Below are 19,008 nucleotides of genomic sequence, written 5' to 3'. Positions count from 1 at the left end.
TTCAAGTATCAGCTTGATGTGTGCTTAAAAGTTATCTCATTACTTTACATCCACCTCACATAGCTACTTTTCCTCATCCTCTCCCCACTTTATCAGCCCCACCTCCCCCATTCAATTGCTGCTCTTTCTGCTGGAATTAATTCTACCTTTTCTCAAAATAGAAGAAAGGCAAGTTCTCTCCCCTAATTCTGATTGTCAATCTCTTGCAGAGATATACCCCTAGTTTTTCCTCTCTATATATATCTTACTAAATTAAACATAATGTTCCCACGCCATCTAAGCTTTGACACGCTTACAGAGCAGAAGCCATGCTAAGTTCAACTCATTATGAGATGGATTTGGAAACACCATGGATCAAATCATGTCCCACAAATCACTGCAATTGTACAGTAAAATATAAAGTACACAACTTATCACACCTATGCAGGCTCCATTCCTCAGCACTATCATTTTAAAGGCTTTTAGCCGTACACTATGTACATAGTCTAACAAGAAAAAATGTTCCTTCTGGAGATATTTAGATTTCCTGTTCCCTTTGCATCCTTTGTCCTAAACGACAAGTGTTGTGTTTTACAAATGCATCTTTCAAATGAGATGGGTTAAACTGAGAGTTATGTCTTCATGCATTTAGACCAGAAACTCCATAGAGCCAAGATTTTTTTCTATTCAATTTTTATCACCGACAGAATTCTCATTTTATATGGGATGCTGTCAATAACAACATTTTCCCTTTGTGTAGCATCTTTCTGTGATGAGAAAGGCATTAGAGGAGCATTTTTATTACTTGTTCTTATCTGTGTAGAGAAGTAGTAGATTTCAGTAAGTGGAAATCCAGAGATTTCCGGTAAGCCTCAGTTTGCAGGTCTAGACACGCCCCTAAAAAAAGTTCTGTTTAATTCACATTTTTGTAAATTGAGTCACAGCATCCTGATAAAGCCATTCAAGAGTTATAAATGATGATTAGAGCTAGCATTTGTTGAGTGCTTACTGCCTGCCAGTCATGTAACAAGTACTTAACATGCATTATCTAATTTCATCCTTACAACAACCCCTTGGGGTAGATACTATAATTAATCCCCTTTTTAATATGAGAAATCTGAGGGCTATGGAGGTTAAATAATTTTCCCTTAACCCTTAGGCTGGTCTGCCTCCTGTGTACTGCCTGAAATATAGTACATACTTCATGTACATGCATGGGGCTTGGTATGTAGCAGAAACTTGAAAAACAGTAGCCATTGCTGTTGTTTTTTAATTTTTTAATTTAATTTTTAGAGACAAGGCCTCACTCTGTCACCCAGGCTGGAGTGCAGTGGCATTATTACAGCTCACTGCAACCTCAAACTCCGGAGCTCAAGCAATCCTCCTGCCACAGCCTCCCTAGTAGCTAGAAATACAGGTGTGCACCACTATGCCCAGCTAATTAAAAAAAAAAAAAAAAATTGTAGAGACAGGATCTTGCTACATTGCTGAGGCTGATCTTGAACTCCTGGCCTCAAGTGATCCTCTTGCCTGGGCCTCCCTAACTGCTGGGATAACAGGTGGGAGCCATCGCGCCTGGTCGATAGCCATTGTTATTAACAAAATATTTAGGTTCTCCGTTATTTTTAGGCCACATTCATCTTATTCATTTCACGTTAGTTTACTGCTTTCCCTTTGCTTCAACCAGCTCCTGAAATTCATCATAGCAATTCCCACCACCATCTCCTGCTGCAGACCATTCCCCGCCTGGACCCTCCCTGCCTGCCTCGCCTCCTCTCAGGCTCACAGCTGGAGTCTCCCCTTATCCTTCCAGGCCATTGTGTCCTCTCCCCAGGTGCCTCCCACTCTGCCATGCCTTTGACTATCCCCACACCATGTGTTTCCTTCCCAGCACTGGAGCATAGGCTCTGACAGGCATTTTTAATTTGCAAATCTATTCATGTACCAAGTCTAACGAAGGCATAAAAACAACCTTTAGTTATACTGTACATTTAACAAATCGCCCTTTCATTGAGAATAAAGTTCACTGCCATAAGGATCAACAGGAGACCCTAGCCACAAGGTTGGTGCACTGTGCTAAATAGAGCCCTGCTTCATCCTTAGGAGCACATGGCCCAGGGGTGCCCCCCACATCCGCTCTTGCCCTCCTGCCTGTGTGCCCCTCCTAGGAGCATTTTCATCTGTAACTGCTTTGCCTCTTCCTCCACCTCAGGGAAAAGGGATGCCTATGAGGAGGAGCAGACGTCACTCGCTGACTGCCCCTCTGCTGGATAAGCTGGCTAACAGTCCCAGCAGCTCCTGCACCTCCTCACTCTGCCCATGTCTCCCCATCCACAGCAGCCCTGTGCCCACTTCCAGGGTGCTTGGCTCCTTCACAACACAAGGTGCTCATTCAGGCCCACATCTGAGCAGCTAGGGTAGATGTCATTCCCTGTTTTCAGCTGAACAGACAGAGGCCCAGAGGGGTTCAAGAACTTGCCATTAAACATAGAGGCCCCTTTGTGGAGGTCCTTCCTCCCCTCCTTTCACTTCACCAGACAGCATCCTGTGAAGGTTTTCAAGCATGAAATGTACAAACCTCCAAAATCCCCTGAGGCATTATGTCAACCAACATTTACTGCAGCGTTGGGTGCCAGGTGGTGGGCGCACTCAGACAAGCAATACAGCCCCAGCTCTCAGTCTCCGTCTAATTAGGGAGGCTGGTGGGAAGACGAGACCATGGCATCACAGAACACGCGTCCTGGAAGCTGGAGCAGCAGGAGCCCAGTAAAGCCCCAGCTATTGGGGCACCTTGCTTCCCAACAGGCACCTGTCTAGTTGCCAGTGGTGCGTCCTCCCTCTGCTGGGCATTCCCACACCAACAGAAGCAAACAGCAATGACTACCACCCCAGGTGGATGTGCATTTGCTCATCCACTCTCAGCAGACGCATGCCAGGAACTTACCCCAGAGTAGCCCTGCAGGCTTAAAGTTGGAAATGGGGCAGAAGGGACAGGAATGTCTCACCTCCCTCTCCAGAGGGGAGTTGAATTGCCCTGATGCCATATATATATATACACACACACACACATACATATATATATACACACACACACACATATACACACACACACACACACAGGCAAAACCAATTGGTTCACACGGTGGGTGAAGAAAACAAAAGGTGCTCTCCACTCATGACCTGCTGTGGCAGCACAAGTGTCCCTTCCCGGAGCTGCAGGGGCTGGGGACATTGACATGCTTATTGGCATTAGGCTGAGTCAGTTCTTTGAACTGGGAGAAAATGGTGGTCTCAGAAGCAATTGTAAGCCATGCAGGATAAATTACATTGACTAAACCCATCAAGTCTTTCCCCAAGGGGTTCAAAACAGTTCATGTGCACACTATGCTTTATTCTCCTTACCTTCGTGATAAGGGAGGTGGGAACAGAGTCCCTGGCTTCATCAGCAGCCTGCAAGGCTGAGGGGACTTTGGCAGAGCTGGGGTCCCACCTGGAGCCCATGGCCTATGCCTCTTGGGGCTATGATGATCGAGGACAGGAGAAGAGGGATGGTGTTCTCACTGAACTAAGCATCTGTGCCCATTGATCTTCATCATTGTAAGTCAGATTTTAATGTCCTCAGTTTATCAATGAGAAACTGTGACTCAGAGTAGTTACATAATCTGTCCAGAGGCACACAACTAAGAAACAGAAGAGTCAGGATTCAAAACACAATTTTCTTTTCTTCTTTTTTTTTTATTTTGACAGGGAGTCTCCCTCTGTCACCCAGGCTGGAGTGCAGTGGCACTATCTCAGCTCACTGCAACCTCCACCTCCTGGGTTCAAGTGATTCTCCTGCCTCCACCTCCCGAGTAGCTGGGCTTACAGGCATCCACCACCACACCTAGCTAATTTTTGTATTTTTTAGTAGAGATGGGATTTCACCATATTGGCCAGACTTGTCTTGAACTCTTGAGCTCAAGTGAGCCACCTGCCTCAGCCTCCCAAAGTGCTGGGATTACAGGCATGATTACACCTGGTTCAAGGAATGATTTTCTAGCTCAGACTCTCACCCATTTCCAAACACCATGGTCTCATGGTCAAAAAAAGTTTTCCGTGAATCTCAGTGACAACAGGCAGCAAGTGTTATCACATATCAGCAGCTGATATGAAAGAACTGTGCAATGGCACCTAGGCCTGGGCCTCCTGAAGACCCTGTCAGCCATGAGGAGGTCAGCCTGTACCTGCAGGGCCCAGCCATGCAGTTAAGAGCCAAAGAAAGGACTCTGACCTGTAGGAGCACACCAGGCACAGCCTTGGTAGAACTGGGGTGCCGGATCAGTCATCCAGAGAGGGATATGGGTGTGTGGTCAGGACCCAGGTGAAAAATCAGGACTAGATGAGGCCCCAGGCCTCCAGGACATGACAGAAACCCAGTCAATGAGCCTAAAGCCTATGCAAATAGCACCTTAGCACAAGAAAGCTGCATCTGCATCCAGAGCTCTAGGCCAAGCTCCTTAATGCCCCCTGCCTGACTCGGACTTGTCCCTAGTCCTGGAGTAGTGCGGGAGTGTGCTGTCGGGGGAAGGCATTAGCTGTGAAGGAAGAATACTGCAGATTCCTGCAACCAGTCAAGGACCAAGTTCACCCATCCCTTCCACCCCCATGAGTGTGTCAGTTATCAACCCAACCATTCCAGGTGCATTGAACACACCTGAGTACCTAGGCATGTGCCACATGTATGTGAGTGATGTGAGTGGGGGTGACACTACCTGAAGTAACATTACATCTCCACTCCAGGGGCTGTACACAAAAGAAATGTTATTTCCTGCTCGTATGAAATAAAAAATAAGCACGCTGGTTGGTGGGTGGCCTTCCACCTGATCATTCAGGGATCCAGGCCCCTTTCACCCTTTTCCTTCCCTGAATGGAAAGGATTCCAAGGCCAATCTTTCCATTCAGCCAGTCAGTGGGCAAACAGCTTAGGAAACCTTGAACAGGAAGATTTTTATGAATCATCACTTCTGCTCCCCTCGCATTACCTCCCTTCCCATCTGCTCTCTTCGGATTTCCTTACTGACTTTTTGTTTGCCTTATCTGGGCTGGTTTTTGTACTTCATACCTAGAAAACAAAAATTTTCAGTCACTGGGATTTTTTTTCAGGGTTAGAATTACCACACCACCTGTAATATCATACTGTGGCTTCTGTATCATCATTTCAGGTTTCTGTCTAAAATTTGGCCCATGTAAGAATCAAAGAAAATGGGTTACATAATTCAGTCGAAGGTCTTGGTCATTAGATGTTAGGCATCTATTGTGCGTAAGACACAAGGCCAACAGTAACACAGAATGATGTTGACCTGCTAAGCATTCTTTGAAACATAGCCAAAATGTATTTTATTATGAGCTCATTTTTGGCGGTTGTAAAGATTAGTGGTTAACAATGTGCTTTCATAATATTTCCTAAAAATTCAAGCAGTGAGAAATAAGACTCCTCTGAATTTAGCGGCTCAACTGATAACATTAACTTGGAAAAAGTCTGGAATACATGGTGCACACAAGAAGCGTTCAGGGTTCTGTGGATGAATTTCTTAGCTTTTGCAATGCACCATGTTTCTCAAAGCTTGTTTTCATTAATAAAACATTTTATAATGTAAAAAAATGTCACATGACCACACCTACTGCAAAGGGTGCTGGGGAATGTAGTCTAGTTGTGTGCCCAAATAAAAGAAGTGAGTTAGATTTGGAAAAAAAAAAAAAAAAAATGAGATGGTATGTCATGAAATAAGCCAAGGAATATAGCTCTCAAGTCTAGGCATCTATCAGAGTGTCACTTGAGAATGTCTCTTCCTCATTTAGCTACGCTGAGCATTGATCATGCTCCTTCTCCACAAAGCCTCATAATTCAAGGCTGAAATCAATTCCAGGTTCTATTCTAAGGTACGAATGTTTCATTCCCAAATTTTTATGATGCAGCAAAATCTTACTTTCTAGCAGAAACCACCTCAGAATTTCCCTCCCTGAATTTTTCATTTCTAAAAACAAAAAATAAATAAACAGGAGAAAGTACTTTTGAAAAGGCTTAAAACTAGCAGGACAGAGTAGAACAATGATTTCCAAACTTGAACGAACATTATGATCACCTGGAAAACTTATTTTTTTCTTTCAGAGCCCCAGATCTCATACACAAAGATTCTGATTCATAGATGACATATTGGGACCAGGAATTTGTATTTTTTAAAGTTCCCCAGTTGACTTTCATGCGTAACCACATCTGGAAGTCACTGGTATATAATGGCAGATCCAGGTATCTGGATCTGGGCAAGACAGGGAATCAAGAAGTGACTGGAGAAATGTCGTTGGCTGACACATTGTCGGCAAACATATATTAAGCCTCCATCAAGCACAGAGGATGGAAAAGGCTGTTTGAGCAGCTCGTGCCAGATCACAGGACCTCCACAGGCAAACAGTAGCACACAGGTACACTGCAGGTTCCAACAGATCACAACCAGGGTTCAGCAGGTGCAATGACCTCCAGATACAAGAGCAGTCTGATGAACCATGATGGAGAAAATGGGCTTTTTATAAGCTGACGCTTGAGGAAAATTTATGTCTTGGGGAAATGGAAAAGGGACAAGGCATTCCAGAGAATGCCCTCAGGGAAAGAAGAGGCTTGGAGATGCAGAAATGTTTTCTGTGGGTTCAAGAACAGCCAACCAGGTTATGTCAGAGAATCCTGAGAAATATTTTTGGGAGAGAGTGAGTGTGAATATTAGGCCAAGTGTTTTGGATTTAGGAATACAGGTAATAAAGAGCCACTGAAGGCCAGACACGGTGGCTTATGCCTGTAATCCCAGCACTTTGGGAGGCCAGCGGGCAGATCACTTGATCTGCCTTGAGATCACTTGAGGTCAGGAGTTCGAGACCAGCCTGGCCAACATGGTGAAACCCTGTCTTTACTAAAAATACAAAAAGTTAACTGGATGTGGTGGCATGCACCTATAATTCCAGTTACTTGGAAGACTGAGGCAGGAGAATCACTTGAACCTGGGAGGCGGAGGTTGCAGGGAGCTAAAATCGCACCTCTGCACTCCATTCTGAGTGACAGAAAGACACTCCATTCCAAAATAAAAGAGCCACTGAGGGCCAGGCACCATGGCTCACACCTGTAAACCCAGCACTTTGGGAGGCCAAGGTGGGCAGATCACTTGAGGCCAGAAGTTGAAGACCAGCCTGGCCAACATGGTGAAACACCGTCTCTACAGAAAATATAAAAAATTAGCTGGTCATGGTGGTGCGCACCTGTAATCCCAGCTACTCAGGAGGCGGAGGCACAGGAATCGAACCTGGAAAGTGGAGGTTGCAGTGAGCCAAGATCACACCACTGCACTCCAGCCTTGGTGGCAGAGCTAGACTCTGCCTCAAAAAAAGAAGAAAAAAATAGAAGATCCACTGAGCATGGAGATAGGCTGGAAGGTGGGAAGCACAGAGCATGGGGGATATTGGAAGGTCTTGTGAGGGGCCCAATGGGAAGTGATTGAAGCCTCAATGTGAAGCTCAGAAAGCATGAAGAAAGAAGCTGGAGGAGAGGAACATTCTTCCTCTGCTGTTTTCCAAATGGCACTACTGGCTCAGGATAGCCTTGGGCGAACTTAAGTAGACATGGGCTACTTAAAATTCTTAAGTGAACTTAATTAGGTTTGTCAATCCCTAAGGCTGGCAGGGTGGCAAATAAGGCAATATATTCACTGTCCATCGAGACAGCCTGTTGCCTGAACGAGATTGTGCATTTCTGAGCTGTAAGTGAGCAGCCTCAGCCCTTCAAGAAGAGGAGAAGAGATGCGGCCAGTGGCTCAGCATGCAATGTGCAACCAGGCATTGATATATACAAATCAAACATTCATAATTCTGGAAGGATCTGGCCCTGTTTCTTTCTCAGAAAATATCCCAGATCATTGGAGCAAGGAGTAGATTAGCAATTCTGAGCTTTAAATCTTATTTCTAACACTGATTTACTGTGACGTTTGGGACAAGTTGTTGCTTTTGATTGCTAAGTTTCCACAATCAAGAGTGCAAAGCAGTGAGACAGATCCGGCCCATGAGCTTGGTTTAGGAGGCAGTCGCTCAAAATGGCACTAAGTGAACCTCTTTAAAATAACAGGATGTTTGAATCTGCTCAAGATTTTCTTGGTAACATCCACAGCTTGGCTTACAAGTCAACAGATGCATATGTTTTTCATAATTCTTAATGTCTCTGAAAATGTAGCCCTGTGTTCTTAGCCCCTTCTTTCCCTAAACACAAAGCCTGCAATTTAGGAGATAATTGAGCTTCCAATATTTGAAGCAAAGAATCCAATTCTATCTATGCTGCCCCCACCGCTACACCAGGAGCCTCATCAATGCTCATAACTTCCACTCTTACCTCTATGCAGATGACTCGACTATCTTTATGTCTACCTGAGTCCCACACCTGGGTTTCCAACTGCCTGACTGGTGTCCCACCCACACCTTCCACATTGCTCCCACCAGCACACCCCATTGCCTAGTGAGAGTTCCACCCATAGCTCTACCATTCTCCAAGACTTTTCATTGTTTGAAGGCTTTCTTGACTTCTCTCTCATTGCCCAGATGCAATGATTTTCCAGCTTGAGTAACTTCTAACTCTATAGGGGGCACAACTAAAAGAGACTTCAGCAATTCCCAGGTCAGTAAATAATGTGAATTACATCACTGTCTGAAATCCTCAGGAATAAGGTCCACATTTTACACATCTCTACACTCCTAGCTATAGGCACAAGTAGCTACACTCCTAGCCATAGGCACAAGTGTCTGACTTATAGTACATGCTCAAATAATCTCTGCTCAAAGAAAGAGGGGGAGTTATGTCATTTGTGACACTGCCTGAGGAAGCCCATGTTACTAGTAAGCATGTAATATAAAACAGGAGCAATACATTAGCATCTCATGCTAAAGAAAGGGTTCCATTGTTGGGGGGAAAAAAAACTCACGTTACATAGATTCTTTTAAAAACCAAGATGGCACCTTAAAAGTTTTGGCCACTTGCCCAGGGCCCTACCAACTGCATAACCCAGTCTTCACTCCACTCTACTTTTTGAAACTAGTCCTCACCAAGCAGAAAAGACTGCTAATTTACTCTCCTAAAGATGTTTTTGGTCAGGTGAGAAGAGAGGTAGAAACCACTCTTTCTCTGGGCCTTCTCACCATTGGCAGTGCTACCATCTCTGGTACCATGTCAGCTCCCCCGGCTGCAAGCCAACACAGCAACAGAGGACAGAGGAAATGTTTATGTGTTCCGAGAAACAGGGAGCAGACATCCCTATGCCTCCAAGAAGAATGGACGCCAGGCCTTTCTAGCCCCAGACAGCCCTCATGCCCCCAGTCATCCCAAGGAGCTTGCTCTACTTTTCCGATGGTATGGAGTACATATGAGACTAAATGAGATTCAAGAAGTTGGATGGTTCTGCAAGAGATGATGGGAAAAGTGGCCAGGGAAGCAAGAGGCCTGAGCTCTCATCCCACATCTGCTCCTGTCTCCATATGCAACCACACAAGTCAAAAGAATGGCAGGGGCCAAAGAGGCACCTGACTCCTTCCCTAGAGCACTTGGCATTTATTTGACTGTAAGTTAAGTATTTTTGTCCATAGGCACCTCCCTTGCTGGGCCATGGCTCCAGGAAACAATGTCTTTCCCCATCAAAGCCCAGGGCCCAGCAGAGCTCAACATACACCACACAAATTTTGAGAATGAAAGCAAAACAGGAACTTGCCGGAGATGGGCCTCCATCTGCTGTGGTGGAACATCCTTGCAGCAGGCCTTCCTAACTGGTGACACACAAGAGCACAGGAGGGAGCCAGGAGCCTTTAGGCTCAGCCCCCGAAAGTGAGCACAGAATGCCCGGAAACCTTGAACTGAGAATGTGGAAGAGTCTGAGTGATTCTCCATGCTTGCTCAGCCTGGCTGAAAACTCATTTTCTCTCTTATTTCTAGACAGGCTTCCTCACTGAGCCAGACTCATTGTGAAAGATCTCTATGGCCCTTGAAAGCCATGGAAGCTCTGTGTTGGCTCCTGGTGTCATTATGCCTAGAGGGGAAACCAAGGCAGGAGGTGGTAAATTCCTTCTGAGAGTGGGATGGAGCCAGGAGGGGTGTGTTCCCAACTCCTGAGTATGGCCTTGAATGTCCAGCTCATCTCCAGTTTACTGTGCACAAGTTAAAAACTCCTAGAGCCAAGACACACATTCCCAGCCATGATAGCATTTGACATGGCCAGGGATGGTCCCAGGAATCCAAAGCAGTCCATCAGCTCCCGTCTTCATCTTAGAGCTGAAGTTCATTACACAGATAATAGGAGGGATGTGGCAGGGCTTTTTCTTCACATATATTGTTCTAATAGATATGCCTACTGCAACCCAAGCTTCATGACAGCCCATTTTAGAAGACTTTTGCCGAGCAAATCAACTGCGCAGTTGAGAAATTGGAGAAAGTGTTTTTCCTCTGCAGTACCTGCCAGCTCTATCCTAAGCAGCCAGGGCCCAGACAAGCCCCAGCAGCAAAAAGGGATGCAGAACACTCCCTCCTTCTGAGCCCACTAAATGGCCAAGGGAGGAATCTGAGACATGGTGCCCAGCCGGCAAATGCCTCTACCCAGTCCAGCCACTCCATCCTGCTCTCCCCTCCAAAGCGTCGCCATTCCCTCCATCCACATCAGACACAAACCTTTCTGTCAGCTACTTAAAATCATTAAGTGAACTTAATTAGGTTTGTCAATCCCTAAGGCTGGCAGGATGGCAAATAAGGCATTATATTCGCTGTCCATTAACAGTCTGTTGCTTGAATGAGATGGTACGTTTTCTGAGCCGTACGTGAGCAGCATCGGCATTTCTCCGGCAGAGATCTGCCCGGTGAGTCTCCGAGGCGCCCAATTCTGAAGCTGCCCTTCCAGACTTGGCCCACTGCCCAGATGGCCACCTCCCAGATCCCCCTGAGTCTGTTTTCAAAAGGCGTCTCTGTAGAGCTGAACGAGAAGAGTCAGGGCGAACGCATTCTTTATGCAAAGCCAGCCTCCAACCAAGATCTCTAGCCAAGTCTGTTTTAATAACAAGTTCCAAACTCCACCGGCTGGAAAAAAGAAAAGAAAAAGCAACAACAACCCATGCAATCAAAAGTGTCCTCTTTGAAGAAACAGAAAGAGCTGAGCAGGTATGAACTATGAAGGGTCAGGAGCAAAATCTCTGCTGCTAAGCACTGGGAAAGAGAGGAGGCTCCCCTGCCATGTTCTTAGGCAACACAGATTGGTGAGAGAGTGGAAGGAACCCCAAAGGGCTAACGCTTCCCTTCTTGACCAGGTTGCCCACAGAGAGGAAGGGGAAGCCTCTTCTATCCTGGGGAACCCAGCCTCCTTTCCCCATCCAGAGCTGAGGTTTCAAAATGGGGCAGAGGAGTAACTATATGTTCACTGGGACGGCCTGTCCCTTGCAATCTTGGCAGTGATGTGTCAGGGTCCTTGCTTTCTTTCAGCCAAACCCAGGGTGGCTCACCTGGTACATGTCAGAACCTTCCCATAGTCCCAGAGAGGTCTGCATGCCAGAACTTTCCTTCAATCCCAGAATGGACCACCTGGTACATACTAGAATGTTTCCTCATTCCCACAGTGGTCTACCTGGTACATATCAGCAGCTTCCCTCAGTCCCAGAGTGGTATACCTGGCATATGTCACAACCTCCCCTCAGTCCCAGAGTGGTCTACCTGGTAAACACTAAATTTTCTCCCTCAGTCCCAGAGGGTCCACCTGGTGGTACATGCCAGAACTTTCCCTCAATTCCAGAATGGACCACCTGGTACATATTAGAACTTTCCCTCAGTCCCAGAGTGGTCCACCTGGTACATTCTAGAACTTTCCCTCTGTCCCACAGTGGTCCACCTGGTACATACTAGAACCTTCCCTCAGTCCCAGAGTGGTCTACCTGGTACCTACTAGAACTTTCCCTCGGTCCCAGAATGGACCACCTGGTACATACTGGAACTCCCCCCCCCCGGTCCCAGAGTGATCCACGTGGTACATTCTAGAACTTTCCCCATGTCCCAGAGTGGTCCACCTGGTACATACCAGAACCTTCCCTCAGTCCCAGAGTGGTCCACTTGGCATATACCATAACCTCCCCTCAGTCCCAGAGTGGTCTACATGGTGCACACTAAAACTTTCACTCAATCCCAGAATGGACTGTCTGGTACATACTAGAATATTCCCTCAGTCCCAGAGTAGTCCATCTGTATATACCACAACCTCCCCTCAGTCCCAGAGTGGTCCACCTAGTACCTACTAGAACTTTCCCTCAGTCCCAGAGGGTCCACCTGGTACATGCCAGGACTCTCCCTCAGTCCCAGAGTGTGTTAGGTCTCACCTAAGTGTCAGGTCTACCTGGTATATAACAGAATTTTCCCTCGGTCCCTTGGTAGTCCACCTGGTACATACCAGAACTTTCTCTTAGTCCCAGAGTGGTCCACCTGGTACATCCCTCGATCCCAAAGTGGCCCAGCTAGTAAGTGGTAGAACTGAGACCTGAGGCCATAGCTGACTCTGGAGAGTGACATGGTAGTTGTACTTCTGGGGGACTCACAGGCAGGAGTGGGTAGAACCAGGAGACTGCGAGAGCCTTGAGGAAGCCTTTCCCATCTCCAGCAAGGAGAGGGTGAGTGGTCCAGAAGCAACCTCTTCTTTACCTATCAGGTAGACACACATCCAGGCACCTTCCAAAGTAGGGAAACCTGAATCTGGGTGGTCCTGACGCCCACTCTGTCTCTGGGCCAGCACATCCACAGAAAAGAGCATCCTAGATTGGTGCTGCTCTACCCCCCGACTGCCCATCACCTACCACCCCCAGACTCCATTCCTAGACGGCCTTTGCTTCTGCCCCACCCTCCACCCATCCTTCAGCAGCTCACCTTTGTCCCACTGTCCCTTCCCTGCAGCCTCTGGGAGCTGGAGCCATGGGGGAGCGTTGGCCCATGGGTGGACAGAGGCACCCATGTGTGGGTGGCCCCGGGTGGACAGAGGCAGCACTGCCTGGTTCCATATTGCCATCTGATTGAATCTTCCTGATGGTTGTGTGTGTCCCTGACTCAAAATATGTGCAATTCCCAGTGTCAATCAAACTCTTTTAAGCAGCAGCTGCCACTGCTGTCGCCGTGCAGAGTACTTTAGAAGCTCTTCTATTTAGAAACCATTCCAGCCTCAGCCAGCATCATCCCATCCATGCTAAGAGGCCCCGTGGCTGTGAGAGACTTCGCAGATCTAATTGCTTAGTAGTAAGGAAGGAAGGCAGAGAGAGGGGCGGGGGAGACACGCAGCTTCCCAGGGAGCACCCATTTAGAGGACAGCCGCGATTCTATCCCTCCTCCCCAGGCTCCACAGGCACACACATGTCATTTACTCACTCAGGCCCCTCTGACCTCCTGGAAGATACACCCCTCATACTGCTCAGCATTGAAATCAGGGCCTGGCTTGGCCCCTGGTCCTGTGAATGACAGGTTAGGAGATGATGACCTGGTAGAGAAATGTGCCCTGTGGGGAGACTCACCCCCTGATGTGCAGGCGAGTCAGGCAGCTGTGCCTTCCTGATGCTCCCACGGGGAACCTGAGTCCTTCTATTCACCCTCTCTGTCCCTCTCAGTGCCTGTTCTCTTGCTACCTGGAAGCAGCATTTTCCTAGGGGTTGCACCTGCTTTAACAAGACAGCAGTATTAGGGCCCTGGTTTTCCAGTTGAGATCCCAGGCCTGGGCTTTGTCTGGGGTTACACAGGCTCAAGCCAGAAACTCATCTATGGACTGTTTCCCCTGGGGGGACCCCAGGGAAATCGTGGCTATAACCTTGCCAAGATTCTTAGAGAAACCTGATGAAGGCGTGTGAGATGCATGCAGAAATGCCTCTCACGCCATCTCCCCTGTCTCTCTGCCTCCTCTCCTACTCCCCATCCCACTTACTAATCCCATCACAATTATCCTCTAAGAGGTCTTTGATCTTGCACTGTCCTGTTAGAAACCTGCAATGGCTCTCCATTTTCCCTGAAATAATGGCAGAACCTCCTTACCTGACCTCTGAATGTCCACACCATCTTTACCTCCTTCCTCACTCCTCGCTCCCCAGCACCCACATGGCCCTCACACCAGTTCCTCTGCTCCAGACATCTCCTCCTCCCTGCACGCCACTCCCACACCCACATCCTCAAACCCTTCCCTGCATTCAAGACCAAATTAAATACTGCCTCTTCTATGAAGCCCTCCTGATCGCCCCACCCTGGTGTAATTCCCCCTTCCTCTGAGCTCGCACAGTGCTGTGTCTGCACCTTCATGAAGCATTGACCTTCTTCTACTTTATTCCACACCGAGGTACACACACTTCATCTTCACACTGGACAATAAGTGACTTGAATGCAGCGTTCATGCCTGATTTCTCTTAGAATGCCCCATAGACCTATATGTAATAGCTATAAAGGAAACAAAAATAGGTGTGTATCAAAGTTGGAATGAGAGATGCCTCTCGGAGGCATACACGCCAGTGCCGGGGTGGCAGGGGCTGAGGGTCTTTGTGCTGTCCATCCCCTCTTGCGCACTCATCTGGCATGCCCATGCCACCCAGAACAGGATTTGAAGGTTGTCCATCAGGCACTTCTCCTTCCACACCCAACCACCAGCACACCCTATCCTGACTGAGGGTTACATGGAGACATCTTCGTGGGGAATACGGCCTGAAGGGCCAACCCCAGCAGTGTTGGCCGCGGCTCCAACAGATGTGGGCATTTCTTCTTTAGAATCAAACCGGATTTGGGTCCTATAATTATGACTTTCAGACAGAAAGGATTGTTTCTGAATGACCAGATCTCACAAGATGGTTGAAAGCACAGGCAAATGTATGGAGTAGTTCATTAAGCATAATCGAGCACAGTTATTCCGATAAAAGTTTTGGAATTCAAGGCTTTGCTTCACGGAAACAGTAATTGTTCTCTGGCCAGGAATAACCAAGCCAGCATCTAACAAGCCAGCATCTTCTACATGTTGATCAGAGATCATCTGCACACAGGCGGAACGGGAGCTTCCGACCCCTGCTGTGGTTTACCCACTGGCTAAAGCTTTGCTGCCTCACTGCAAATCCATGTGAGCAAGCGCCCTTTCTCTCCATGTCTTTTCCTCTGCGTCTTCCCCCCCACTGTTGACATCCCATTTCTTGTCCTTCTTGTACCCTGTAGGCCCTGTTCTCTCCACGTCGCCAGTGCCACCCTGCTTTGGTTTTCTGCTCTTGCCACCCTATGTGGCCAATGCCCTGTGGCCTGGGTTCCCTCTCTCCTCCTCTCTCTCCTTTTTATCTAACAGCTTTATCAAACTGTAATTTATATATCATAAAATTCACCTACTTTAAGTGTACAAGTCAATGACTTCCAATAGATTTATATAGCTGTGGAGAGAGCACCACAATCCCGTTTCTGAGCATTTTCATCACCCCAAAAAAGCCTGTGTGCTAGTCTGCAGTCAATCCTGTGCCCACTCCCAGCCCCAGGCAACCACTAACCTGCTTTCTGGCTCCATAGGTTTACCTTTCTAGACATTTTCTATCAACAGATTCATTCAATAGGAGGTCTTTAACCTACTGTCTGGCTTCTTTAACTTAGCATCATGTCTTTGAGGTCCATCCATTTTATAGCACGTCTCCGGGTCCGTTCTTGACTGTAGACCGGCGTCCCATCGTCTGGCTGTACCGTATGGAGTTTGCGCAGCCACCAATGGATGGGTATGGCTTCCTTCTCTTGGTGTTTTCATATCTAGGCCAGAGCCAGCACCCTGTTCTGCAGGTCATTCTGGATTGACGTTCTGGAGGGTGGGAAAGGATTTTAAGGTTCTCAGGAAACCTTCACTTAGAACAGGAAAGGGCTGGCTGACTGCTAGGATTCCAGGGGATGATTTCTCAGGAAACAAGCAAACAAAAGGTATTTTCCTGTTTATGTCACTGTAAGGCCTTCCCTGGCCACAGTCTGAGAACCTGGCCCTCCAAGGACATGAAAAGGGGTGTGGGGGGGGAGAAACAATATCTTAATGAGTTTATTGTTAACACTTTTATGACCCCTCTGTATTGGTTACAAATACTCCCAAGGGTAATAGTCAAGTCGCTCAACATTTAACTACCAGGCAGGCAACCTCCTGTGATGCTGGATGAGACCCAGGATGCTTGAGACCCCTGCTGGGCTAACCAATGGATAAACCCTACGGATGCTGGTTAATTAGGAAATAAATGGGGCAGGGGCACCAGGGAAGGAGACAGTTGCCTGAAGCAACAAGCAAGGGGCACTCATGGAACTGCGGTTCTTTATTGGCTGGTACAGAAGCATTTTAATATTTTAATAATGACTTCAGCCCCACTGGCTGAATGTCAGACCTACCCATTTTTCCTGTTTAGTTCACCCAAACAGGAGACCCAAGCTGGTATTTTTTTTCCCCAACTCAGTGCCTTGAAATCACTCCCCATTTACTGAACAAAGCAGTTACTGTCAGATTTCTTCTCCATTTCCAAGCATCCTACACACCCAGAAAGCAAAAGATTTCTCCTCAGATGACCAGGGAATCCTGGTCCCAGGCCCCAAACTCCAGGCTGGATTTAAGGACCAGTGTGTCAGCTGGTTCGGAAGCGGAAGGGGATAGTTCGGAAGGGGAAGTGCTCTGCATTGCAGAAGTAGGGGGAATTGATGGCTTTTCTTTCACCACTGCTCTGGGATTAGGTAAGCCTTTTTCAAACTCACATTCTGAGCCAGGTAATCAGCACATGCCTGCTGGATGCTGAATCCTAAGACAAAACCCCCCAGTTTGCTCCTCACACACATTCCTCTTGATGTATACAGGTTCTGGCTGCAGATGGTTGCATGGTGGGGACAAGGATCCAGAGCCATCGTGGCTTTTGACAATATCTCCATCAGCCTGGACTGCTACCTCACCAGTGAGTTCACTCTGACCCCAGCACTATGTCCCCCAACCCTGATGGCCCATGGCCTCACTGTCCCCTCCTCAGCCTAAGCCTGTCTCTCCCACCTCCCTCAATGTGAAATCATCTCTCACCCTGAAATGGACCCTCACCTAACTCAGCCCATGGGGTCTTCTCTATTCCAGTTAGTGGAGAGGACAAGATCCTACAGAATACAGCACCCAAATCAAGAAACCTGTTTGAGAGAAACCCAAACAAGGAGCTGAAACCCGGGGAAAATTCACCACGACAGACGCCCATCTTCGACCCTACAGGTAAGGGCTCAGCTCACAAATGTGAACATAGTAACCTCTTGTTGCAAAAGGCAGAAGAAAGACTGGTGCTGTGTTTGGGGTGGGGAACTGTGCTGAAAGAATGAAACAGTCAATCTTTAGAAAGAGCATCACCTACGCTCTGACTATGGGGTCCAAGAGGAAGCTGTCTGGTTCTCATATTGCCTGAGCAAAGGAAACCTCTGGAAGTTGTACAAAGGAGCAGCTCCCTCTATACCTAGGGAATACCTAGGCCCCATCCAAAGGAGAGAACCAAACTGGCATTTTTTTCCCCATCTCTGTTTTGAATTCACTCCCGCCTTACTGAACAAAGCAAACTTTACTGTCAGATTTCTTCTCCTTATAAAGAGGGCTGGGGCTGGCCAAGGTTATCTGTTGCACAAACGTGGGCTACTCCATCATGGGTAAAGTCCCCAAAGCTTTCTTTCAACACAGTTCCCCCAGAGCTCAGATCCCCTCCAAAGCTGTTCTATTCAGCATACCCCAAGCCAAGACTTCTCATGGCCCCTTTCCACTTCAGCAGAACTTTTCAACCTCTGGTTATAAACCACAGTTGTGACTTCTCGGCCACTCTTCTGTTAGACCAGAGGTTGTAAGCCTAGCCCCCAGAAACTGATTAAGGCTGCCCCAGCCCCATGCCAGTCAGCCAAGGGATTTTCCCAGGCAGGCATCGGTACCTGGGCCTGTGAGGTTTCTTCTACTATGTATAGCCTGGAGAAACAAGTGTACAACACACAGTCTACCCACACTCTCTTTCCTATAAAAGATAAGTCTTTATCAAAATAATAAAAGATCAATGATAAATCTCTAATTTCAACTTGTAATGTGAAATCCTTTTTTGGTACAAAGTACAAAAAATGAGGTTCATACCTTTGCTGCTGAATTCATCAGCTCTCAACATGTGAACTAGACGTTAGCGTGGCTTTGTCTTTGAAGGAATTCTTTCCTTTCTGTCCCATGGAAAGCTGCCCAGGGCTAACTGTCACCCCTTCCTGATTCCGCCTGATCTAATCCTTTTCCCATCATCCCTCCCTTCCCCTTTAACTAGAAGGATGAAAGACCTTTGCATATTCCTACACAGAGGGGAGCCTGTCCCACAAAACTGCAGCTCTCTCTGGTTTCCCCCTCCCCTCCCGGCTCATGCCAACACCTCACCTGATGGAGGCAGCCTTCTAACTTCTCCATTCAATGCCCTGCCTCCAGCCCCAGTGATTCACCTCCACTCACTCCTTGGATCTTGGTCAACTACTACCTCCCTGTGATAAATTCAGGAAATGTATAAATTTATAAATTGAGGGAAGAAGCCAGACTTGCCCTTTTAGTGTGCTAAGGAAACATAGCCACAGCTCCCTGCCCAGCCTAATCAACAGCACTGATTACAGAGCAGAGACTCCAGAAACATCTATTGACCAGTGGGTGGCTGGTTGCCTGAGCTTGGATCTCAGGTGTCAGCCGCCAGCCCCTGCAGCCAGCATTTAGGAAACAGCCATCCACCCTGCTCGATTCATGAGTTTATTGCCACATAACTCCCACTGTCTCTAAAAGGTTAATCAATAAGGGCCTGCCCAATGGCCACTCAGACTAATGAAATCACCAGTGGCTCACACGTGGCGATGGCTCCCCCACCACCTCTAAATACAATTAAAGGCTGGAGGAGACAGCAGCTGGAACACAAGTCTCCCCACTGAGAAACCTGATCCCTCATTCTCAACCCCAGTCTCAGAGCAATACC

General features: G+C 47.5%; 1 protein-coding gene across 1 annotated transcript in view; it reads left to right on the top strand.

The window, feature by feature from the left end:
* ALK (ALK receptor tyrosine kinase) overlaps positions 1-19,008 on the top strand; it is a 751,958-nt gene that overhangs the window by 642,360 nt on the left and 90,590 nt on the right. The window contains exons 10-11 of the mRNA XM_007971055.3: positions 16,865-16,959; positions 17,130-17,258. Coding sequence (XP_007969246.3) covers positions 16,865-16,959; positions 17,130-17,258 — 224 coding nt within the window. The remainder of the gene's footprint in view (positions 1-16,864; positions 16,960-17,129; positions 17,259-19,008) is intronic.

This window comes from Chlorocebus sabaeus, chromosome 14 (genome assembly GCF_047675955.1).
Source record: "Chlorocebus sabaeus isolate Y175 chromosome 14, mChlSab1.0.hap1, whole genome shotgun sequence".
Classification (NCBI taxonomy): Eukaryota; Metazoa; Chordata; class Mammalia; order Primates; family Cercopithecidae; genus Chlorocebus; species Chlorocebus sabaeus.
The sequence above is the reverse complement of the archived record's forward strand: the minus strand, read 5'-3'. Positions and strand labels throughout refer to the sequence as shown.